This window comes from Cololabis saira, chromosome 10 (genome assembly GCF_033807715.1).
Source record: "Cololabis saira isolate AMF1-May2022 chromosome 10, fColSai1.1, whole genome shotgun sequence".
NCBI lineage: Eukaryota > Metazoa > Chordata > Actinopteri > Beloniformes > Belonidae > Cololabis > Cololabis saira.
This window is the reverse complement of record NC_084596.1, coordinates 20,568,571-20,594,085: the sequence shown is the minus strand read 5'-3', so window position 1 is coordinate 20,594,085 and position 25,515 is coordinate 20,568,571. Positions and strand designations below refer to the sequence as shown.

The window sequence follows — 25,515 nt, the reverse complement described above, 5'->3', positions numbered from 1 at the left end:
AAAGGAAGGGACGAAGGAAGGAAGGAAATGAGCCAGAAAGAAAGAAAGAAAGAAAGAAAGAAAGAAAGAAAGAAAGAAAGAAAGAAAGAAAGAAAGAAAGAAAGAAAGAAAGAAAGAAAGAAAGAAAGAAAGAAAGAAAGAAAGAAAGGATAAATTCCCGTTGATGACGTTTTTGTGTAACAAACATGGCGGATCTGAGAGCGAGATAGATTTATAGTTAAAAAGATGGAGTTGAATTGGTATTTTTTTATCGTCATTTTTATCGTTATCGGGATAAATGCCAGAAATTATCGTGATACATTTTTTAGTCCATACCGCCCATCCCTAGCGTCAACACTGTTGGGGTAGTAAGAATGTTTGGCACGTTTTTAGGGAATCTTTCAAAGTTAATCAGCAATAAGTGTTTGATTAGCCAATTTAACCAAAAAGGATATTGTGAATGTTTCTCAATGCATTTTGCTCTGAAGAAGGAAATAAATTCATGATGAGTATGGAGGAAATTGGCTGTCACAAATGATAAGTTCAAAAACATCTAGAAATTCTGAATGTCTCTTCAACATGCAGCTCCTAAGCCCTCCAGGAACCCCACGAAAGCCCTGGTGTGTTGGAGGATGGAGGGCTGGCTGGCCGGATGCATGACTTTATGGATCGGTGCTTGAGGGGCCTGAAAGTAAAGAGCATGACAAGGAACCTTTGCCATATTTAAAACAAAGCAGGGCCCTCAAGCAATGAAGGGGATGGCAGAGTATTTTAAAAGAAGTACTACTTCTTTTAAAAGAAGAAAATAATTGAACAGCTCCATCAAGCTGGCTTAATGTTAGGGCTCCTGCTAACGTTACACAGAAATCCTGCAGCTGAACGAGTACATAAGGAGTCCCATGGAGTGAAAGTGCTGTCAAATCTGTTAAAACATTTTTTTTTCCTGGTCCATCACAGTGAAAGACATCCATTTTTTTGTTTTTCCTTTTAAAACCACTATATAATGAGAGCTCTGTGTTGTAAAAGCCACAGTCTTGAGTCACGCTTTTGTTGCAAGCCTTTGGAAGACTAAAAGCAATAAACTATCACTAAAAGACATCCCTAACATTGTTTTTCAACAACTATAAAGACCTTTTTGGCCACAGGGCTGTCATTTCCATCCAGTTTGTGTTAAGATCACAGGTAAAAAAGCCCATGGCTCTCTTTTTGTCTGACTATAAACCCTTGCAGTAGTCTCATGCATATTTTTTCCAGCCCAAAAAAAAGGAAAAGGAAAAGTAAAGGACAAGTCTGCATCAGATAATGGCATAAAATGCTTATTTTGAATCCGTGTATGGAGATAATGTCTTTTTTTGCTCCAAATTTGAAAGAAAAACAAAAAGAAAATTTAAATAATGAATGAACAGAAACATAAAATTCACATGCCAAATCTTGAAAAGTTGTTTTTCTCTACTTTATATCATTAGAAGATTATAATTAGTTTATGCTTTTTGGACAACCCCATGAGGAAAAAGCAAGACATTTTAATTAAAAAAATGAGATTAAAGATTAAACGTGAGTTGCTTTTCTTTAACAATGCCTACTTTCATTAACAGTGATTCTATCCATCTCCCCCCTTCTAGTACAACGTTGGCTTGTTGGTGTCTAGTCATGTGCTCCCCACAGACCCCCAGATTGTGACTACAGCAAGTTGAAAACAGTCTGCACATACTGGCACTTACTGAGAGCATTTATACCAACATGAATGAATTGACTCAGAAAGGATATTACATTAAAGAATAAACTATCAGCCGAGACATCACCGCAGAGTCAGGTCACTGAAAGAGACAGGTAGAAGCTGACTGCATTTTCAAGTTGAATGAGAATTCAACAATGGAAATAGTTAGTTCAAAAGTCGCAAGAGGTTTATTTGTCATATCTACCGTATTGACAGCAATGTAATGCTTAAACCAACGCAAGCAAGGCACTTCAAGTAATCACAAGTACTAAGAAAAACAAGATAAAAAAGTCCTAAATAAATAAACAAAATATTGTATAATAGAACGAGGAGGCACAAAGTAACATGTACAACTGAAGTGACAAAAAATAAGATAATAGATCAAATGTCTGTGTGCAAATGAGTGGGAATGTGCAAATGGTGCAGTGCAATAGAAATACTGATTTAATAGACTGACGACTGTGGGGTAGAAACTGTCTCTCAGTCGGTTAGTGTCTACCAGACGGCAGCAGAAAAAGGAGTCTGTGGCTTGAGTGAGTTGGGTCTCTGATGATTTTCTGCACTTTCCTGAGGCAGCGGGTGTTGAAAATGGTTAAATTAAGAGACTCAGATTGAAAAAATAGATTAACATGCTTCGGCTGGAGACACTTGACATTTCTAAAACTACTAAAAATAGGTTAAGCATCATATTTACACCAGACATAACTGAACACTGTGGAGCAATTATAGTCCAAGTTCTTTATTATTTATCCTGTCCCAGAGGTATGGATGCATCACAGTAAAAAGCTTCTGTTTTTTGTTTTTTTTCCCCAAGAAAGAGATGTATGGGGACGAGTATGATAAACATCATTTTCAGAAATGGACCGGCCACCTCACTGTCCAGATCTTAAGCCAGCTGAGACTCTTTGGGATGTGCTATTTACAGAAAACAGACAGACGGTATAATACTGTGAAAATTATGTAATATAGCTTGTATTTATACACAGGTGTATTTATAAACCCTTCTTCTCCAAAAGCTAACTTCTGCTGTAAAATAACTTTTGAAGATGGCTTTCTGAAAGTAAAATGTTTCAAGTATTAATCTAGGTTGCCAATTTGGGAACATGGTTGAGATGCCTGAGCAGAAACATCATAAATACTTCAGATGCTTTCTTCTGTGAAGTGACATCTATTGATTAGGAAACCTTACAGAGTTCCTGAGGTGTGTCACACACCCAGTGAAGAGTACAACAGGTCTGGCGGAGGCGACTTGCACGACACGTTTTTCAAGGCTCCAATCACCGGCTCCATCAACAGAGAGAGAGGAAGAGGGGCACAGAAAACCAAGGCAACTACATGGTTGTCAATAATGTACATCCCTGAATGTGAAAGTAAACTAGACTTTCCGGTTCTGCAAAGGTGGAGGCTGATGCATTCCCATTTAGTAAAAACGCTGTATGAATATCTTAAGAGTTGTTCATTGTTCGTACAAAACGTATGGTCTTGTGTGGGAGTCTGTTTTCCATCACATAAGTTCAGTCAAATGTTGAATTTTCACTTCATTTTTAAACTATGGTTAGGTTTAAACGACAGAAACACAATATGTAAAGATATAGTGACATTATTTAGATTTAACACTTTTGAATTTGAATAAATAGTACTAAATATGTCGTAGTAAGTCTAAAATGTCAGGTTTGCTCCATGCCGATGAGCAATCCCACTAAATACACAATATCACAACAGTTTCACTTAGTAATAATACATTTTATTTATAACGCACTTTATATTTAGTAATCTCAAACTGCTACAGAGCAGAAAAATAAAACATGAACATTTTTTTTTAAATATATTTAAAAACAGAGCATATAAAAGATATATTTAGCAATAAGCTTTCTTAAGTTTTCAGGTTTGAAAGCATCTGCAGTCTTGACTTGACTTTTTGATAGAGTTTAAAATCTTACTGCTGGTCTACAAAGCACTGAATGGTCTTGGACCAAAATACATGGTAGATCTGTTAGTTCCTATGAAGCTCCCAGACCCCTGAGGTTCATCTGGATCTGGTTTGTTGTGGTTCCCAAGAACAAGAACCAATCAAGGTGAGGCAGCGTTCAGTTATTCTGCTCCTCACCGGTGGAACAAACTTCCTGTAGACCTGAGGTCTGCTCCAACTGTCAGCTCCTTTAAATCAGGCCTAAAAACATTACTGTTTACTCAAGCGTACTCTTAGATTAAATACTTACCTGCTGTACTCTACTGCCCTTACTTTTAACAGCTTGTGCTTTTTATTATTTTACCTCTTTTGTTATCATTTTATTTCATTTTATTTGTTGTTTACTGTTTAATTGTGTCTTGCCGCTTTTAATGTCAATGTAAAGCACTTTGAATTACCTTATGTTGAATTGTGCTATAGAAATAAACTTGCCTTGCCTATATCTAAAGATGTATAATTATCTAAATTAGTGCTGTCATGCGATTAAAAAAATTGAGAGATTAATTTATTAAAATCTGTAATTAATTAATTAATTAATATCGTTGTTAATCTCACCTAAAAATTCCTGAGAAAAGCCCTCAACTTGAGGTGTTTTCCTTTAAATTCATTACATTATTCTGGCAGATTAATAGCTTGATATAAAACAACAAAAAGTGACTTCATAAAGTCGTTTTATCGTGTCTTGCCGCTTTTAACGTTGATGTAAATCACTTTGAATTACCTTGTGTTGAATTTATACAAATAAACTTGCTTTGCCTTTTAAACCTCCTATGTTTTGCTCCGTCATAAATCTCTGATGAACCTTTATGACCTAATTTATTACAATCTCAACGCAGGGAGAGAAAAAAAATGTAAACAAAAGCAGAATGATAACAAACCAAACCCCTTATCAAAGTAATGTCAGCAAAAAAAAAAAAGATTTAGAACTGTAGAACAGAGTTAAAACACTCTGGCACACTTTAGACAGGAGGACTGGCTTCACTTCAAACAGGCGTCTGGACAGTTTCAACCATCAGACCAGCCGGGCGTTAAGGCTGATTTATAGTCCCGCGTTATTACGACGCAGTGCCTACGGCGTAGGGTACGCCGTACCCTACGCCGTAGGCTCTGCGTCGATTTAACGCGGAACAATAATTCAGGCTTTAGCCGCCTGAGCTAACGCCACCCGATTGGTTTAGAAAACACGTGTAAAACCACATCTACTTAGTTTCTTCAGAGGGTGGACGCTACACTGGAAGGTTGTTCAGATTTCTCACCCTTTGTAGTACGCCTTGACCCGGACCTGGTGGGAGTTCTCGCCCGGGTGGGACATGCTGCTGTCTCGCAGCGTCGGCATCATGAGCTCCGCTGCTGCCTCCGCGGACCCGCACTCCAGAGCCAAGAAACACTCAGTCTGTAAGGTGTTATCGACAAAACCAAGACGCTGAGGAGGGTTAATTACGCCCCAGGTTTTAGGCTTCTGCCATTCTTTAGGTCCGTGAATTCAACATGTAAAGTAAAGGGGGAAACTTGAGAGCGACGCCAAACAACTCCCTACCGCAAAGGCCTGGCGAGGGACGAACCATTATCGGAATGCGAGGGGGGGTCAAAATTACTTTGACAGGTAATTTAAACCACGACATATGTTAAATTTGAATATAGGAACACGCAAAAATACATGTGTTTTTAATTGTAGAGAAATGTGGTATAACGTAAGCAACAGTTTCAAAGCCAAATTATATTTTGCAGTTTTCCGACTGTACCAACTCGGGATAAAGTGAAGAGTGCTGCATTCAAGTTCAAACATTTAGGCTCGGAAAGCGTACGAGCCCATCAAGATATTCCTTTTCAAGTGCTGTGGCTCGGGAGTAACATAAACTGATTCTGATTCTGATTTCTGATTCTGAATCCTTTTTTTGAACATGGTTAAAAAAAAATTTATATATATATATATATATATATATATATATATATATATATATATATATATATATATATATATATATATATGACTGTCTCAGAAAATTAGAATATTGTGATAAAGTCCTTTATTTTCTGTAATGCAAAAATGTCATACATTCTGAATTCATTACAAATCAACTGAAATATTGCAAGCCTTTTATTATTTTAATATTGCTGATTATGGTTTACAGTTTAAGAAAACTCAAATATCCTATCTCAAAAAATTAGAATATTCTGGGAATCTTAATCTTAAACTGTAAACCATAATCAGCAATATTAAAATAATAAAAGGCTTGCAATATTTCAGTTGATTTGTAATGAATCCAGAATGTTTGACATTTTAGTTTTTTTAATTGCATTACAGAAAATAAAGAACTTTATCACAATATTCTAATTTTCTGAGACAGTCCTGTATATATATATAGACAAGTAAAAACATATATTTATAAATAAAAAAAAAAACTAAAGCAAATCAACAAGCCTCACAGGCAACCAAAACATGTTCAAAAGGATTAGGAGGAAGTCGTAGATTTATGTAATCCTAACCCTTATTTATATTATCATCGTCAGCACTTAACTTTTACAAAATCTTATCCCAATATGGAATAACTTTAACGAAAAGAGAAAATATTGTATATTAACATTAATGTAAATATTTTCCTATTGCTGTACTTCCAGTATTAATTATGTAAATAAATATATTCTATATTATCATTATAATATCACTCATTCTTCTGTGCATATATGTATTGTCTACACAATAACATACATATATATATACATACCTAAGTACAAACATACATACACATGTACATAATATGCACACATATACACATGCATACATACACCACGCATACACATATACTGTACATATACAACATACTTACATCCTCACATACCTGCATACCGGTACACACATACATACTGCTACATACTATACCGACCATATAGTACACACATACATATTACTACATACTATACTGACCATATAGATTGTTAATGCAATTCATCATCCTTATAACTAACTAAAACCATAAACTAACCATAATAATAATATAACCACTTTGTTTGTCAGTATACATGGAAACACACTGAAATGTGTCCTCTGCTTTTAACCCATCACTAGTTAGACTAGTAGCAGTGGGCTGCCTTTTTATTTCTGGCACCCGTGGAGCAATTAGGGTTAAGGGCCTTGCTCAGGGAGCCAAGGTGGTATATTAGTTGCCATCTTCAGGGCTTGAACCTGGGTCCTCCAGACCTAAGCCCACCTCTGTAACCACTAAACTACCACTCCCCAAGATGCGCTGAAAAAAATATGTTTTTAAATTAATTGTGGAGGATAAAACCTGAGGGAAATGCGCTTAAAAACATGATGTCACAATAATAAAGAAAAATATGGCTGTAGGTCTGAATCTTAATCTTCTGTAAGTGGTAAAGTGGAGAATTTTAACATTAAGTATATCTAACTCTTTGGCCATTCCCAGCATAATTTAACAGTTTAGTAAGAAAATTAAAGCTACATCCGTCCCAGCATTGCAATGCTTTGGCTGTCTTTTTAATTAAGTTAATGTTTATTCATTTAAAAAATGTGTGAATTATTCACATTAAATTAATATTTAAGTGTGAAAAAAATGCGTTGTTACGATTTTTACCATCAGAATCATTGTCTATAATGAAATATTTGCTCTTCTCAATAACAACATTTAAGCTCGGAAAGCGCATGAGCCCCTCAAGATATCCCTTTTCAAGTGCTGTGGCTCGGAAGTAACATAAACTAACAAAAGATGCTCCAAAAAAAGATGTTCTTAAATTAACTGTGGGGGATAAAACATATGAGGGAAATGGGCTAAAAAAAATGAGCCGATGTCACAATAATAAAGAAAAAAATATGGCTGGAGGTCTGAATCTTAATCTACTGTAAGTGGTGAATTCATGACACCAGGCCACGTAAACGGTTGTACAACAGCATACATTTACACCAAATTAGTTTGCTGTAAAGGTACTGTTATGCTTTCATCCACCAGTCAACATATTTATTATATTAACCTCTTCATTCCCAACCAGTCTTCTTTTATTTATTTATTTTATTTTATTTAAAAAAATGCATGGACATCCCTTGATAAGATGACGTCTAGAAGGTAGGGTACATTGCTTTAAAATGTTGCTACTAACATTTTTCAATGTCTCTGAACAAGGTTACTGTAAAATTTTTAGTGGGCTTTGTGAATGTAGCTTTTTATTGTAATGTTTCACAAAGATTGTCCTAAGCTGCCTGTGGCCATACCAGGAGCAGATAAATGATGGTATGATGAAGTGCCGTTGATGCAGGGGTTGGAGATTTGAAATCTCTAGTTAAGGACTGCATCCTTGAGATTTCTGCACTAAAATTCCCCCTGATTCCTTGAATCATTTATGACATATGCACCATGGAGGGAGAAAAATATGCAAATTCCCTCCAGTCTTTCTTTGAGATAGGCTATATTGTTTTTTAAAACGTCAATGATTATGTGGCACATTTGATGACAACTTGTGGATTCCCTGCCCATCATTGTTCCTAAGAGACTGCCTTTCTACCAAATCCTCATTGCAAACAAAACTATTGACATCACCTATTTGAAATACATCTCTTTTTTCACCTCATTGCAAGCATTACATTTCCCCTATACTAAGTTAATTAGAATACATTATGTGCTAGAAATGCAAAAATTGATGTATATCAACAAATGTATTAAAATAGGTAGAGGAAATATGAAATATCTTGTTTTTACTGAATGCAAAAAGTGAAAATCAAAATAAATGTAATAAATAAATGCATATGTATGTATTTGTTTGTATTTTCCATATGTGTCCAGCCTTTTCTAATTCTTCTTGACAAACAGACCTTGCTTATATACTAGATTTTTTATATACTCGTTGGGTTTTCTTTCCAAACCTAAAAGTAACCCATACTTACCACTAGAATATTGCAGACAGGAGAATTTTAAGCCTGATTTTTTTTACACGGGTTTTCTTTGTATGATTAAGCCTTTTGACAATATAGTCTTAGTGGGCACTGAACCAACTGCAGCTCATTAAAAACATGTTTTGATATTTATGCTTATTTTGGTGCCTATTGATGGGTAAAAGTGTGCATGAAGCCTCAGGGATTTCTCAATCCTATTATGGGCCACCATTAAAACCTATCATCGGATTTTTGTAAAATGAAAGTTCGATGTATGTATGAAAGCTTTTCAAATTGTGCAAGAAGAATCCAGTCGGTGTTGTTGAAGGTCCTCCCGCACTGAGAGCGGTGCTGTATCCACGCTTTTTTTTCTCTGCCTGCTGTTATGTTGCCTTCCCTCACATCTTTTATATTATTTTTCAATTTTATTTTAAATCTCCATTGTGCACGGCGCTGGTGCATCAGTGGGCTCCATGACTGGGACGCCGTGCTGGGGTTTGGTCGCTGATTCCTGATGGCTCATCTCCTCCAGCAGCAGCAGGCAGGTAACGCCAGGAGCTGGATGATTGTGCATGCATGAAACGTCTGGGAACTGACTGCGGGTAAACGCACATTGATGTGGGAAGACTTCCAGTTTTGCTGAACGCATTATCTGAAGGACCACATGTCGTGCATTAACAATAAGATTGATTTTGCAACCGATTGGGGTTCGTCTAGTAAAAAACACTCAGTCCTGTTCAAACATGGGATGCAGAGCATCTGTGTGTGAGTCTCATGTAAAATCAGAGAATTTTACCTTATGAACTGCTGTGTGCAGGTATATCCAACTCTTTGGCCATTCCCAGCATCATTTAACAGCTTAGTAAGGAAATTAAAATTAGATCCGCCCCGCTTTGGCTGTCTTTTTTATTAAGTTTATGTTTATTCATTTTAAAAATGTGTACATTATTTATGTTAAATCAACATTTCTCTATGAAAAAAAAAACGCGTCATTACGGTTTTTACCATCAGAATCATTGTCTATAACGAATGCATTGCTCTTCTCAATAACAAAATTCAAACGAACCCAGAAATATGATGTAAAACGCTGTTACACTTGCTCTGGCTGAATATGATGGAGTCAACGCGCAGAAGTATTTCCCCATTGTTATCACGTATTCTTTTTTTCTTCCCTTTCTTTCTTTGTTTTTATTTTCTTTCTTTCAATTTCCACAGTGTTTCTGATTTTGTAGGTGATGAGGGAGATGGATAGGCAGAGCCCAGAAGAGAAGCAAGCAAGCACTAGCAAAACAGCAGCTGCCACATCAGCAGCCATCACCATGGCAATGGTCAGCTCCAGCAGCAGCAGCTCTCCCTCCTCTTCCCTCGGCATCATCCCACCGGACAGACAGGCCGTCCAGGTAACAGATGCTACTCCGGATACCTCAGGGCACTATTTGGCTTGAGTGAAAGCTGAATATGGATAATTATCAGATTTAATTAATTTCCCTTTAGGGATTAATCAAGTATTCTGAATTTGAATGGCCTGAGACATGGTAATGTGTTTTGCTTTGTTTGTAAGACAGATAGTTAGCAAATTTATTATTGACTCTTTTGCTATAGATTTTAATTTACATTGGGAAAATGTTGTTTTTGGTTTCCATTGTTTCCCTAAGAAAGAAGGAAAATGTTACTTTTTGATAAATCTGTTTTTATTTCTTGCCAAATTTCATATTCATAAGAGTAAATTTTCAAAGAAAACCCCTTGCTTTTTTGTTTTCCAGAAAGAAATGGAACTTTACTTGAAATTAATCCTAAAATCAACAAATGAAAAGGCTATTAAAACCGTAGACTTGTGTTATATGTTTAATCTTCTTGAATAACAAACATCACCCCTGGCACATGTTCTGTATTTTATTTGTATACTGTTCTTGTATACTGTTTTGTGATAATTCTTTTAAATAAAGTAAAAAAAAAAAAAAAGACAGATAGTTCAGGCATCAGACAGCACCTTGGACCTCCTAAAGGCATAGATTTACTTTATTTAAACCAAATCCAGGTAACAAACTGTACATATGACTCTGCATAAACTGTCTACCGGTAATTTAATCAGGATTTAGTCAAAGCAATAGATGGTGACTGGAACATGCAGACAGTATCTGTGAGTCAAGTCAAATTGCTCTTTTGTTTATTTTTTATTTTTTTAATTTAAATTCTTAATCTTGTGTAATTATCGTCAATAGCAAGTGAAAGTAGTCTTGAAAATATTGTTTCAGACAGATCTTAAACCCAGATTATTGCCACCAGCTTCTATGCCTCCTTACAAGTATTTGGGGATATTTACACTGTCAAATGTGAATTTTTAAACAGCTTCATACGATGCAAAAACAGATATATCCACATTTTTAAAGGCATGTATAGACCAATGCATTATAGAGGTTCAGAGCTGAGAAAGTGTTGGAGACTTGATATGTGAGGGGATTCGGGTTTAGTATTTCTGTTTAGTATTTCTTTTGTACATTGATCATTTTTTTTATTGCTCTTTTTTTAATTATTTAGCTATTTATTGCTTATTTTTCTTTTTTCTTTTTAGGATCTACTTTTTTCAATACCTTTTCATACTTTGTGTGTATTTTGTAAAATTGTTAAGAGTGTGTATGTTTGCTGCTGCACAAGCAAATTTCTCTGTGGGATTAATACGGTTTTATTCTATTCTATTCTATTCTATTCTATTCTATTCTGATTCACTGGTGCATCCCGTGGTCCAGCAGGTGATCCAGCACGCCCTGCACAGACCTCAGAGCATGGCCGCGCAGTACCTTCATCAGATATATGCAGCCCAGCAGGAGCACTTCATGCTGCAGACAGCAGCCCTGCAGCAGCACCAGCAGCCCTCCCACCTGCAGACTCTGGCCACCATACAGCAGGTCAGGGAGTCCCCAGGCCTTCGCCACTCATGTAACTCATTAGTAGTCACCGAGTAGGAAGTGTGATGCTGTTTGATTTCTCCCCAGGCTTCACTTTGCCAAAGACATCCACCTTCCTCATCCAGTAGCAATTTGAATAAGCCTGCAGGTGTGTCCCAAAACTCTGTAAGTACCTATGTTGTCACTCTCGTAAGTACCACGTCATCTCAGCATCTTTCTTTATACTTAAATCTTGTGTCATGTCACCCCAAATCCAGATCACTTTACCATCATCTCCAGTGACAGCCCAGCTAATGGGCCGAACTCAAACATCAACTGCTGCGGCAACCACTATATCCCAGCAGGCCATGCTTCTGGGAAACAGACCCAGCAACTGTAACCAAGCACAGATGTACCTTCGAACCCAGATGGTACGAACCTTTTTAAAAATTCTTGAGATACTGTATGATTGAGTTAAACTGTTTCTGTCTTACCTGCACATTTGATTCTCACCTGCAGTTTTACATTTCCCTGATTTATTTTTAATCATGATTCCACCTCAGAAATCTGTTGCTTTTCTTTCGTCAGTTGATTCTCACTCCTGCAGCCACCGTCGCTGCAGTACAGTCGGACCTCCCTGCTGTGACTTCCTGCTCACCTACCTCATCTCAGGTATGGATTTCTCCAGGCCAACGACTCAGCAGTGACTATGACTTTAAATCAAATGATATGGCCCTGGATATGTCAATCCAGGTGTTTGATTACAGTGTTAATGATAGATTATATCATGATATACATCCAGAACCCAGAGCTTTTAACTGTAATTTTCTGTACAGAGTTTGGCGCTGTGTGCCCATTTGCCTGGAGCTCTGGCTACAGCCCACAGCGTCATCTTAAAGCCATCGAGCCAGTCTCCAGCTCTGTCTCAAGCTGCTCCTTCGTCCAAAACGGCGATGGGTGCACTGAAGACCAACCAGCTGACCGACACAGCAACAGAAACAGGGCCGTCAGACGTCCCCCGGCTGGCGCTGGGGCCTCAGATTATAACCCCAGGTGAGCTAATGTGTTTCCAGGCTTTGATAACTGATGACTTTAAATCCAAAGAGCCAAACGGGATCAGACACATATGTTGTGTTGTGGGTTCTTACTTTTGGGAGGTATTTTTTTCTGTAGACTTAACCATTTGTATTTATTTGCAAACATTATTGCACTTATGAACGTAATGTGTTTAAGCGGACATATAATGAAAACTACTGATTACATATACTGTAGAAGGTGATTCTATCTGAAAGTTAACCAAGCAAGTGACAGTTAACAAAATGGTGAATGTATAAATATAAATACATGTTATACTTGTAACCAGTACTCGAATTGAGGGGGGATGAGGGGGGATGGCATCCCTCCTGAAATAAAAACGGTCAAAATCATCCCCCCAGTAAAACTGCCATCCCCCCTTTCCATCCCTTATGTCATTTCATCAATGAATGTGGTTTTACTGCTATTTCAACATTTAGAGTCATCACCAGAAAAATAACACCAGAAAAATAACTTATTTTACAATTTTCACCTGTTTCAAGGAAATTTTCACTTGAAATAAGTAGTAAAATCTGCCAGTGGGACAAGATTTATCTCCTCATTACAAGCAAAAAAATCTTGTTTCACTGGCAGAATTTTCTACTTATTTCAAGTGAAAATCTACTTGAAACAGGTGAAAATGGTTGTTTTTTCCAGTGATGAGTCTTGTTTTAAGTGTAATTAGATTTTTTTACTTAAATGAGACATTTTAATTAGAAATAAGATAAATATTCTTGTTAATATTTTGAGTTTTTGCAGTGATCCATTTTACTTATCCTGTGAAGGACAGAGTCATATTGATAAGTTCAGAAAAGTGTTTTTTATTGTTGTGTTTTGATGTATTTGATGTAAGCCCAGTGAATATTTAAAGCTTACAGAAGGCTGCATTTAAATGCTGCTATGTCATTCCTGCAATTCAATTCAATTCAATTCAATTTTATTTATATAGCGTCTAATACGTCTAATTCTGCAGGTGTTTTGGTCAGTGCTATTATTTGTAATATATTATATTATTTGTATACAGCACAAATTATCTGTCCCCATATGATAAAATCCACCATCCCCCCTGATTTTTTTTTTACAACTCGAGTACTGCTTGAAACGTTGTCAAAGGATATAAATGTTCATGTAAATGTTCAACTTTTTGTTTTTTCTGTGTTTCTCTCTGCACCGCCGCTGCTGCAGCCTTCTCTCCCATGCACACTCAGACTCTGGTGAAGCAGCAGCTGTCCGGTCCACCGGGCCAGCGGGTGGCACATCACCAGCTCATCCTCCAGCAGGGAACAGGAGCAGCTCCCAGCCACAGACATCTCCAGCCCATCGCCCTTCGAGTAGCACCACAACACACCAACTCCACCCCTCTCCCTCTTTCTGTCAAGAGAACGAGCGCTCTCACCACCCAATCAAGAAATGACCCTTCAGCTTCGTCGTCTTCCTCTTCTCCGTCCGGTGTGTTTGTATCATCCGCTCAGACCTCGGTCTCGACCGCCACCGTCCAGCCTCAGCCTCCTCCTCTCTTGGCGGCTCCGCAGCGGAGGACCTCCGTCCCACACACGCAGGATCAGCCTCCTCCTCCTCCTCCTCCTCTGCTTCTCCCCAGGCTTCCCCACAACCCGCCCAGCTCTCTTCACAGACTGTCCTTCCATTCGGCCCAAGCTTTGTCGGTTCAATCAAGGCAGGTTCTGCTCACAGAGCAGGAGCTGCCTGTGGCCGAGGCTCTGGTCCAGATGCCTTACCAGAACCTGCCCCCTCCTCAGACCGTGGCTGTTGATCTGAAAGTGCATACAGTCAGGCAGCAAGAATCCCAGTCTGTGGGTAACGTTTTGCTGCTTTAACATCTCCTGCTTGAACCATGTGCATGTTTGACTGGGTTTGTTTTTTGTTTTTCAGTTGGAGCAAACTTGCAAAGTGAAAATAGCAAGCTCAAAGGAGGAGAAGGAGGAGAAAGATTTTCCAAGTCCTCAAAGAGAGAGGACTTCCACACCACTAGTGTCTCCCAAGAAGGATGGTGCAGGTAGACAAAGTTTCATTTTGAATATTTTTTTAGTAGTAACTGTAGTATATAATATCCTGCTTGTCCTGATATTCCTGCTAGTCTTCTGCCAGTTTTGCTTCTCATGTTGTTTAGCCACAGGTTACTTTAGCCACAGGTTAATTTGATTTTCATTTTATTTTCATTTCAGCCCATTCATAAACTCTTATGCTGGCTGGTGAGATATTTCACATAAAAAAAATGAACAATTAAGAGATCAGAGTACATATTAGCAGGTCTAGTGTCATATTTCACAATCCTTAGAAACACAAACATGATCCACACCAGATTATACAATTCTATATTAAATTGGGCAATTTAGCTTCTATGTAATCCCTCTCGTAAACAAACAGCTTGTAATCACATAAACTCCTTGGTGGAAGTAATGAGGAGCTTAAGTTATTCTTTTTTTTTTTTTTTTTTTTTTCTTTTTTTGCAGCCAAATAATAAATGATAGTCATGATGATCGTTTTATTTGTGCGTAATGCATAAAGCATATACAGGAACACACTTGTTATTCCTTATTTTTCTTTTTTTTCCCCCATTGCTGTCACCAATAAATGCTAAACAATATAAATCTAAAGTATAAAATAGATCAAAATTTGTGCGGTGTGCATTGTTTTAATATCTCATTGCTTGGTGTGATATTGATTTGCCTGACGCGGCTGGATCTGTGCTGGAGCTTAAGTTATTCAATAAAACAAGTTCCCTCAGTAACAAACATCATATTTGAATTACTGTAGTAAACATTCCAATCTCAGTTGAATTGTTTCTATTTTGCAGTAGTGATGGATTCGTCCTCCGCCACCTCCCGTCAACCAGCAACGATGTCACCGCAGGTGCAGGAGACATGTCCACCCATCACCACCATGTCCTCCATCAGCAGCGGCGGCAACGCTACACCCCCGCCCCCACCTCCTCTTCCTCCTTCTCCTTCCCCTCCTCCCCCTCCTCCTGTCCTCCCCGCCGCTGCGGTGAGAGTCTCCAGCCGGCCCCCTTCAGCCCCAGCCAGCCTCCCAGGAAGCCCCGACAGGTCAACTCAGGTCCTCACGCACCTCGTAGACGGATTCGTCATTCGAGAGGGCCTGGAGCCATTTCCGGTATGTGGACTTACCTTTTAAAATAAATAAATAAATAAACGAGGCTTATTAAGTTTTGGCATGACTGAACTTCTGCACTTGTTCTGCAACTGACGGCATCAAACATGAAGAATTAGTGATATGAACTCCAGTATATGCAACTTCTTCCTTTTGGTTAATCCAGAAAAAGTTATTGAATTTATGAAAGGATATTCTGAAGTTGAATCAACCCTACATATAATAGATGGTAATGCGTGTACTTTTCATTAAGGGAGCAAAATGACCTGAATCAGAGCAGTTTTCAGTTGGAAGAGAATATGTTTGCAGTAAAACCCTTCATTTTAACCCAGAGGGCAAGTAGTGACATAATAAATGCTATTTTTAGACACTAACAGGACTCAAAAATGTCATTTCACTTAAGTGATAGTGGAGATGGGGCCTCAGCAGATAAATACAGTGGTAACTTTAATTTTTTGATTGTGCAGAAGGTGTATAAAAAGTTTGTTCTTACAGAGCATAGATGTCTTACCTCCATACCAAATGATTTCTGAATGTGAGATATACGACTGTCAGTAGATGCAAAATGGGGAGGACGGTTAATGGCCATAAAGTTGGATAAGTGGGACATTTCAACAAGAGCCAGTTCTACCCTGTCCACTTTCTCACTTAGGGGAAATTATATTTTTGAGTCTTGTAAGAGGCTTAAAATGGCAATTTATCCTGACTGATGTCATCACGTAAATCTATTATTCTGCAAACGTATACAGTGGGTAAGGAAAGTATTCAGACCTCTTTAGAGAAATATCACATGGTCATAAGTATTCATACCCTTTGCTGTGACACTCATATTTAACTCACATGCTGTCCATTTCTTCTGATCGTCCTTGAAATGGTTCTGCTCCTTTTTTGGAGTCTAGATGCCTTTAATTAAACTGATTGGACTTGATTAGGAAAGGCACACACCTGTCTTTATAAGACCTTCCAGCTCATAGTGCATGTCAGAGCAAATGAGAACCATGAGGTCAAAGGAACTGCCTAAGGAGCTCAGAGACAGAATTGTGGCAAAGCACAAATCTGGCGACGGTTACAGGAGAATTTCTGCAGCACTCAAGGTTCCTATAAGCACTGTGGCCTCGATAATCCTTAAATGGAAGAAGTTTGGGACGACCAAAACTCTTCGAAGATCTGGCCGTCCACACAAACTGAGCAATCGTGGGGGAAGAGCCTTGGTGAGAGAGGTATGACATATGTGTCATTTAAACTTCACTATATTTAAAAAAAACTCCTTACAATGAAAAACTGAAGATTTTCTGTGTATTCTTTCATAAGGAAAGCATAAAAGGGTTAAGTCTTTCACTGTAAATAATTTAATTTTTTATCTCTCAAATGTGCAAATTTAAAAAGCCAGATATGAGCTCTTTGCAAGTTCTTTAAAATTACATCCTTGAAATTTCATCTTGCAAATGTGTGTGTTATGAAGAATTTCTTTGTTTAAATTAACAAATTCAAAATGTATAAAGTTAAAAATGATACATTATTTATTTTAGTCAAATGGTAGCTCCCACGATACAAACACATGAATGTTGGCGTGAATGGTGATTCTAAAGTTTAGAATCTAAACTGACTTGAGGAGTGAGTGTGGTTGACGATACTGGGGATCTGTCCAGGATGTACTCAAGCATTTAATCCAAAGACAGCTGGGTAGGCTCCAGCAGATCCTCCATGACTCTGATCAGAAAGAAGCCGGTATGGATGATGGATGTATGTATCTATGGCTGGCTGGATGGATGGATGCTTTGTACATTCTGTTTAGACTTACAGTTCATACAGTGTCGGGTCACAGGGTTGGGTGAAGCACGGACTTCCTTGTGTCTGTACTCTCTTTTTAGAAATGGTGTTGATTTCAGTCTTTTAAAGTTTCTTTTAACAACTTTAAAAATGTTGATTGTGGCCAGCTTTATCCTTCACTACCAACCTGAATGTAATGAAATGCCGGTCAAATAACTGTAATAAATTTTTTTTAATGGGAAAATTTCCATCTTTGTTTTATTTCCCATGCAAATGTACGATTGGATGCAGGTGAACCAGTCTTCGCTGTTAGCAGAGGAGCAGCAGGCTTCACTTCCTGAATGCCAGCAGACACAGATCAATGGGGATGCAGCAGAGGACAGTCCTCTGGATGCTGACCAGTCAGATACAACGGACTCTGAGATGGAAAACGATGGGCCTGCAGCAGATGGTGAGGGCTGCGTTTGTGTAGTTTTTTTTTCTTTTTTTATATGTTTGTGTTTAAGTGTTTGAAATTTGCTCCCCTTTAGTTGCAGAGCTCAGGGAAACGGCAGCTGCCATGCTGCAATGCGAGTACTGCGGAGGCAGAGGTTATGCTCAGAGTTTCCTGAGCTCCAACCGCTTCTGCTCCATGACATGTGTAAAAAGGTAAATAAAAAACAAATCACTCGCACATGCAATACTGAGTATTATTTTACCAGAGCCTGGTTATTGTATAGCGTCACAACAACGAACATCCACACGGAGCCTCGCATACATCCAGTGATGAAAAAATTCACCAGTCTGTTATTTACATGCACTTCATCGTTGTCAATTTGTGTCTTAAAAAATCAATAAACAAAGTTTCTAAAAAAAAAAAAAAAATTCACCAGTCAAACCCTGACAGAAGTTTGCATATTTGTAAATATGGATCCGATCAATTTTATGTTGGTAGTGAAAGAAATAAACAACTTCTTCATTGTCAGCTGTTGTCGAAACGCTATCTAGATTTAAAACATTCAAGTTCATAAACTTTTTTTCAGATTGGTTATTTCCTTGGCCTCCATATGCTGTAAAGGTGGTAGATTTTAAGAGAATCCTACTAACACAATAAGAAAGTGAAAATATTCTCAAACTATTTCCTGTTTTCTGGCCCTATCTAAAAGCTAGTGTCTTTCTCTTATTGAACATCTTGTCTTGAACTTTGACTACTTGAGCAGCCTTAAGATGCACTGATGAACATAAAATAGCCTATTGTACTTGGCCAAAGCTCACCCATGATGAGAGTAAATATTAGTAAACACGTCTTAGATTTACTTGGAATTAACCCGATGCATGTCATGTTCAGTCTTGTCAACTTTATTGTATTTGTATACATCTGCTTTTACATTTCAGTCCTGGCAAAAATTCAAGAAAAAGTTGGGATCAGAGCAACTTAAAGCTAGTCATGAGGCTAAATAAACTGCTGAGTTTATATGTTCAAACAGGCAATGTGAGGAGGTGATTGTAATGATTCATGCCACATGGATGCACATTAATGTCCTATTTTACAACTCTCTTTTACAGGTTCAATGTGAAATGCACAAAACGAATCCCGGTGCTGCGAGCAGGGCGTTGGGTCCACAGGTCGTCGGGCAGGAGAGGGCGACCGCCCACCAGAGCTAATAGAGTTTCTAGAGAACACTTCCGAAGACAGGTCAGTGGAGATGCTGCTGGAATCACTGCTTTGTCTGGTAGGACCAGAGCTGTGGGAGCCACTCTTGGCTTGTAAACTCAATTACAGTACAACCTAGACCAGGGGTGTCAAACTCATTTCACATCTGGGGCCACATACGGCCTCGGTCGATGACAAGTGGGCCGGACCATTAAAATTATACCGTACATGCTATATTATAGCATGTATGGAAGTCGCACTCAAAATATCATGTATTTCCTTTGTTTTGGTGTAAAAAAGTGCAAGAACATTAGGAAAATGTTGAAATTCAATGAACATTCCTTTTACAAAACATTTCATGGAACACCTCATATTTCCTTAGACAAATGTGCAATTTACTTTTATCATTCACATATATGCATTGCAACTGATACCACTGATTGTGAAAAGGCACAAAACGTTAACAATTAATTGGTATTGAAAAATATAGTAATGCACTTTAAGATTAAATGAGATTTATAAAGAAGCAGATGGCGCATTGATACCGCTGTTGTCTTCTACTCTGATCAAAACAATGCGCCCCCTAGCGGATAATACATGAATTGCATCTTATAAATAATTTGAATTCCATGTCTTTTATGCATTTTTTCACTTTTAAATTATCCCGCGGGCCTGATCGAACCTCCTTGGGGGCCAGTTCCGGCCCGCGGGCTGTATGTTTGACACCCCTGACCTAGGCACATCATGAGTGACATAACTTGAGGTAATTGGGTTTTTAGGTATTTTAACATCATGCAACCCAGACAGGGGTGATCAGTCCCTGACTTGCGCCCATGTCAACCATGGATCGCCCCTTTGGATCCACGCAATCTTGATGGTAACTCGGCAGCATCTGTGGTCCTCTTGCAGTGCAGTCCCCTGATCACCAGTTCTCTGCAGCAGACCTTGACCCAGTGGCACTGGGTCTTCCATCCCCTCCTCTGGTGTTTGGGTTCCTCTCACGTGGCTCTTTCCATCTAATCTTCCCACGGTGCGGTCAATCCCTGCAGGACCACCAGCCTTGATGATTCAATTACAAGAATCAGGCCTGAGCATGGTCCCAGCGACGATGTCAGGGAGTTTAAGCTGTCGTCTTTCAGCTTCAAGTCTCGGGGCTGTAGCTCCAAGCTCCTGCTTGGCTTGTGTAACATCACAGTGTCACTCAAGCTTTGACGAAGGCAGTAGCGCATGTTGTTGCGAGCTCAGAGAGATCTCTGCAATGATGATCTCCCTTTTATTACCCTCACACCTGGTCCTGGTGTCGGCAGTAGCGGCCCTCTCCCTTCTGGGCAACAGTTTGGAATTCATAAAACAGCATTTAGCCAGAAGTAAAACTTCCTATTAAAGTCAAACTGTGCTTTAGCTATAAGAAATAGTCAGGCTTGAGATGGACATCTAAATCAATCTGCTGCACAAAGATTTTATGCTCCGAACCCTGATGCATTACGGAAATCATCAATATATAATTAATGAAGAGGTGATGTGGAGTGATAATCTGATATTTCAGTCTGAGTTTGTTGATGGATTTCTTGATTGAGTGAAGGCCAAAAAAAGTACGAAAATCGCATATTTTGTAAATTTTTCTGATAGCCTTTCCACCATTAGATTGGATTAGAGTAGATTAGATTTCCTTTATTAGTCCCACAATGGGGACATGTCATTACATATTACAGCAGCAAGAGAAAAACGGATACAAAAAGTAATATAAACAGTAAATGCCGTTTTGCTTTCTTTTAATTTACATTTGGGATGTCAAATTAGCACGTTAATTGTGATTAAGCGGGCGGGCGTGGTCACGGGGAGATTTATGGTTGCTTAGTTACGCGTCTTCTGTCAGTTGCCAGTGTTCAGTTGTTATTCCGTTGTCTGGAATAAAGGCTCGTTGACCAACCTCTGGAGTCGTGCTTCATCCTGCCACAGGTGTTTTTCAATCTCAATCTATTTTTTTAATGATCTTTAATTATATTATAATTACGACAGAGTATTAGGGCCAAACTAAGACAAAAAAAAAATTGGAAATTACGAATAAAGTCATAATATAATGAGAATAAAGTCGTAAAATTACGAGAATAAAGTCGTAACATTACGAGAATAAAGTCGTAATTTATGAGAACTCTAACAGGAAGAGCAGTCATCTCCCTGTGTTAAAATGAGGAATATTTAGCATTGAGCATTGTGAAGTTATATTTATAATATATTTAATATTATGACTTTATTCTCGTAATATTACAACTTTATTCTCGTAATATTACGACTTTATTCTCGCAACATTATGACTTTAATCTCGTAATTTCCATTTTTTTTGTCTTAGTTTGGCCCTAATACTCCGTCGTATATAATAAATTAGATTATAATAATAATTTAAGATTTTTTTAACTCTAATTTTACTTTTTCTGTTCGTGAGTTGCCTGATTGGTTGGTCAGTCCCACCTTGAAGTGGACGCTGATTGGCTGTCCCTGTGTGTGGGCGTGGTTAGCTACGCTGGTAGACTCCCATTGTAGCTGGACAGGTGAGTGTGAAAGTTGTCGGTCCAGTGAGAGGGAAATTTACCCGCCCAAACGGCACAATTGGTAAATGTAGAGTGATATATGTGTTCTTTGTGGAAAGGACTTTGCTTACCAGCTAAAGTGTAGTTACCACATAAACGCAAAGGACGTGGTCGCAGCCACAGCTAACATTAGCAGCAACGACGTTGCCACAGCAACGCTCTTCCCCAAACTAGACTGGAGAGCAGTGGATGTAAATATTACACCTCAAGCCTCAAGTTGAGGGCTTTTCTCAGGAATTTTTAGGTGAGATTAAAAATGATTATAATTAATTACAAATCTTGATAAATTAATCTCTCAATTTTTTAATCACCTGACATCACTAATTTACATAATTGTACATCTTGAGATAAAGGCAAGGCAAGTTTATTTGTATAGCACAATTCAACACAAGGTAATTCAAAGTGCTTTACATCAACATTAAAAGCAGCAAGACACAATTAAACAGTAAATAACAAATAAAATGAAGTAAAATAATAAAAACCACAACTTGTTAAAAATAAGGGTAGTAGAGTACAGCAGGTAAGTATTTCATTTAAGAGTATGCTTCATTAAACAGTAATGTTTTTAGGCCTGATTTAAAGGAGCTGACAGTTGGAGCAGACCTCAGGTCTACAGGAAGTTTGTTCCACCGGTGAGGAGCAGAATAACTGAACTGCCTCACCTTGCTTGGTTCTGGTTCTTGGGACAAACAACAAACCAGATCCAGATGAACCTCAGGGGTCTGGGAGCTTCATAGGAACTAACAGATCAAGCATGTATTTTGGTCCAAGACCATTCAGGTCTTTGTAGACCAGCAGTAATATTTTAAACTCTATCCTTTGACTCACTGGAAGCCAGTGTAATGATTTCATGACCGGTGTAATATGGTCCAGTTTGCTGTTGTTTGTAAGGACTCTACCGAATCGAAGTGTTGTTGTTGCCCATAGATCAGCTAAACTCTTCGAGTCTTGGTGAATGTGTGGTCTTCCGGGAGCACTGCTGGTTGTGGAGTCTTAACAGCTGCAGGAAGGAAGGACCTGCAATAACATTCCTTCACCCACTTCGGGTGGAGCCGTCTGCCACTGAAGGAGCTCTCCGGTGCTTTTAAAGGGTCCTACTACAGGGGGGTCTCTCTCCATCATGGATGACAGCTGCATCATCCTCCTCTCTCCTACTACCTCCACTGGGTCAAGGGAGCATCCCAGTACAGGGCTGGCCTTCTTGATCAGTTTATCAAGCCTCTAAAAGAATAAAAAAGTGACTACACACAAGATTAGTGGGAAAAAAATGTCAGTTTAAAGTGGATTATTACAAAAAGAGATGTACATTTTATCTTATCTGTGTTACCATGGGAATGCAAACAGCACTTTTTTTTCTGTTCAGGAAGTTAATCTTTATTTCCCTAAAATTGTCTGATGTGGAGAAAATTAGACCAATGACTCATTTTAGCATTTTAGGTATGTTTGTGAAACTGGTTTCAAACTAAATCTCATGCGTAAAAGAAAACATAGTGACATAAACAAAAAATAACTTGCAGTCTTGTACCTGGGCTCTTTGTGCTTCACAGGCCCGTGGGACACTGAGCTCAGAAAAGACTCAGCAGACTTTACAAGTACAGGAAGAGGAACGCCAAGAGGAGGAAGACGAGGAAGAGGAGCCACCCGTTCCCATGACGACTAGACTACGAAAGCAGCGGGAGCAAGGAAGAGCGATGGAGCAGGAGAGAACAGAAATAATCACAATATCTGACAGAGAGGAAGAGGAGAACTCTCCATCTCAGTGGAACGTGGAGCAAGTGTTTTCTTACATTAACACTCTGCCAGGTACGACACGGTCACGCCCACAGGCTTCATTACATCCTTAATCATTTTGAACTAATTTGTATTTGGTAATCTGTGATTGAGATGCTGCTCTCCTGGTTCAAACAATCAGTTCATAGAAGAATAAAAACGTAAAGAAACATTAATCAGTTGAGGGGGTTGAATTTGCAGTGATAGCTGCACTTTTACAAGCAAGTAAATGTAATATAGTGAATGTTTTTACTCTGCTTTTCCCCATCAAACCCTCAAACACATGCATAAGAGCATAAACATATTAAAACATATGTGAAACTAAGAGTTAAACTTTTGTGAATTTTTTTTCCAACCTTACTTCATTTATTTATTTTCCCAGCACAATAAATATGAACATGTTAAGCCGAACAAAGTTAATTGATCTGTGCCAATCAAAAACCTATCACTAGTAAAAACTGCGCTGTTCCCTTTGTTTCAACTGCCTACATCTAATACACAAAATTAGAAATCTATTTAATCCTCCAGTTGTTTATATTTCAATTTGGGCCATTTTTCTCAATTTTTCCCATGCGCCCTTCTTGGTGTTCACATTTTAAGCATAATAAAAGCAAATGTCTTCATATACTGTAAAATGTAAACAGCCCTATTGCCAGCTTCATTTATTTTGATTTTTAGCAGCGGTTTTATCCAATATATGAAGTTAATAAAAAAGTGAGGCTGTCAGATGGTCAAACTTTCATTAAATCGAACAATAAAGCTGCACCCTGATTAGGTTGTTATGAACACAGTCGACTCTCGTCACCCCGGTAACTCCTCTCTTCTCTCCAGGTGGTCCAGATGTTGCTGAGAAGTTTCGATCCCAAGAGATAGATGGACAGGCTTTGCTGCTCCTCACCGAGGAGCACCTCGTCAGCACCATGAACCTGAGACTGGGACCTGCTCTGAAACTCTGTGCCCACATTAACTCTCTCAAAGAGACATAAAGGGGCAACAATCCCGCTCAGAGATCGCGTTTGTGTTGATCGGGACCAGGATCCACAACGATTTGTCTCTTTGTTATTTTCAAAGACAAGTCATAAGATTGAAGCCAGGAACTTGTGTTCATCTCTCAAGGTTCCCCGTCAACGTTTCATACTGGATCTTTAACATGATGACGACCAGCTCTTTTTCTCGCCTTTTCTCATTGTTTCTAACCTAAAGTTAGGTTTTGGATAGCCATTTGTTTCAAAATGGTTTTAAAAGTTTGAATTAATACTTTATCATTTGTAAGTTTACAAAATAAATGACTGCCTCTCATCGTGGATACTGGATACACTGATCACTTGCAAGCTGTTATAATAAATTATAAGAACTGATAACAAGGTTATCTATTGTTATTTATTATTGCCAGAATTAACAAATAAAACTATTTAAGATCATGTTGGTCTTTTTGATTACATCATTCAACAGACTGGCTTGAGAGAACATTTGTGTTTTCTGAGTAGTACAGGACAGTATGATAGCATCCAGATGACACTGATCTGTAGCTACAGTAATTAGAAAATGGAAGAAAACCCAGATAGGTGGAGATAAAGTACAAAAAAGTGCCACTACTGCTTCAAGAGTTTAGTGCTTAGAGTTGGATAATTTCCAGCCTTTTCACGTGCCAAAGCAGCCCTCAGCAGGAGCCTGAATCCCACATTTCCCCCGCCCCTGGGTCCCAAGCCTGGATAAATGAGGCCGGTTGTACAAGGATGGGAATCCAACATTTAAAAATAGAAACTTCGCCAAAGTGATACTTGGAACTCCATGATCTGCTATTGTGACTCCTGCAAAGCCAGAAGCTTAAAGAAGTAGCTTTTTATCACAACCAAGGGCATTACAATAGGTCATTTGTAAACACTTAAAGCACAGTATTTTTATGAGAAAGCGCTTGTGCTGTGATTGTAAATACAGTACTAGTGTGACAAAGATGTTGTTCACATTGTTCAGATTTACACAGATGCATCTTTGTTTACATAGAGGATGTCTACTGCCTAGGAACAGTATGTTCAGATATCGATATTGATACAATCTTACCTTCACAGAGTGAAGTTCAAGTGATAAACACAAACTTAACAACGTCCTTGAGGGATAA

General features: G+C 38.4%; 2 protein-coding genes across 2 annotated transcripts in view; one reads left to right on the top strand and one right to left on the bottom strand.

The window, feature by feature from the left end:
• prkci (protein kinase C, iota) overlaps window positions 1-5,216 on the bottom strand; it is a 42,764-nt gene extending 37,548 nt beyond the window's left edge. Inside the window, exon 1 of the mRNA XM_061731968.1 lies at window positions 4,922-5,216. Within this exon, the coding sequence (XP_061587952.1) occupies window positions 4,922-5,004 (83 nt within the window). The 5' untranslated portion in view covers window positions 5,005-5,216. The remainder of the gene's footprint in view (window positions 1-4,921) is intronic.
• A 3,743-nt stretch (window positions 5,217-8,959) lies between these two features.
• phc3 (polyhomeotic homolog 3 (Drosophila)) lies at window positions 8,960-24,746 on the top strand. The gene is made up of 15 exons (XM_061731966.1): window positions 8,960-9,092; window positions 9,763-9,947; window positions 11,295-11,453; window positions 11,541-11,618; window positions 11,711-11,863; window positions 12,021-12,104; window positions 12,269-12,485; window positions 13,692-14,317; window positions 14,397-14,520; window positions 15,322-15,638; window positions 17,697-17,856; window positions 17,936-18,053; window positions 18,951-19,080; window positions 23,174-23,429; window positions 24,228-24,746. Exons 2-15 carry the CDS (start codon window positions 9,783-9,785, stop codon window positions 24,380-24,382), a joined length of 2,742 nt encoding a protein of 913 aa, XP_061587950.1. The 5' UTR covers window positions 8,960-9,092; window positions 9,763-9,782; the 3' UTR covers window positions 24,383-24,746.
• The last annotated feature ends 769 nt before the right edge of the window (window positions 24,747-25,515 follow it).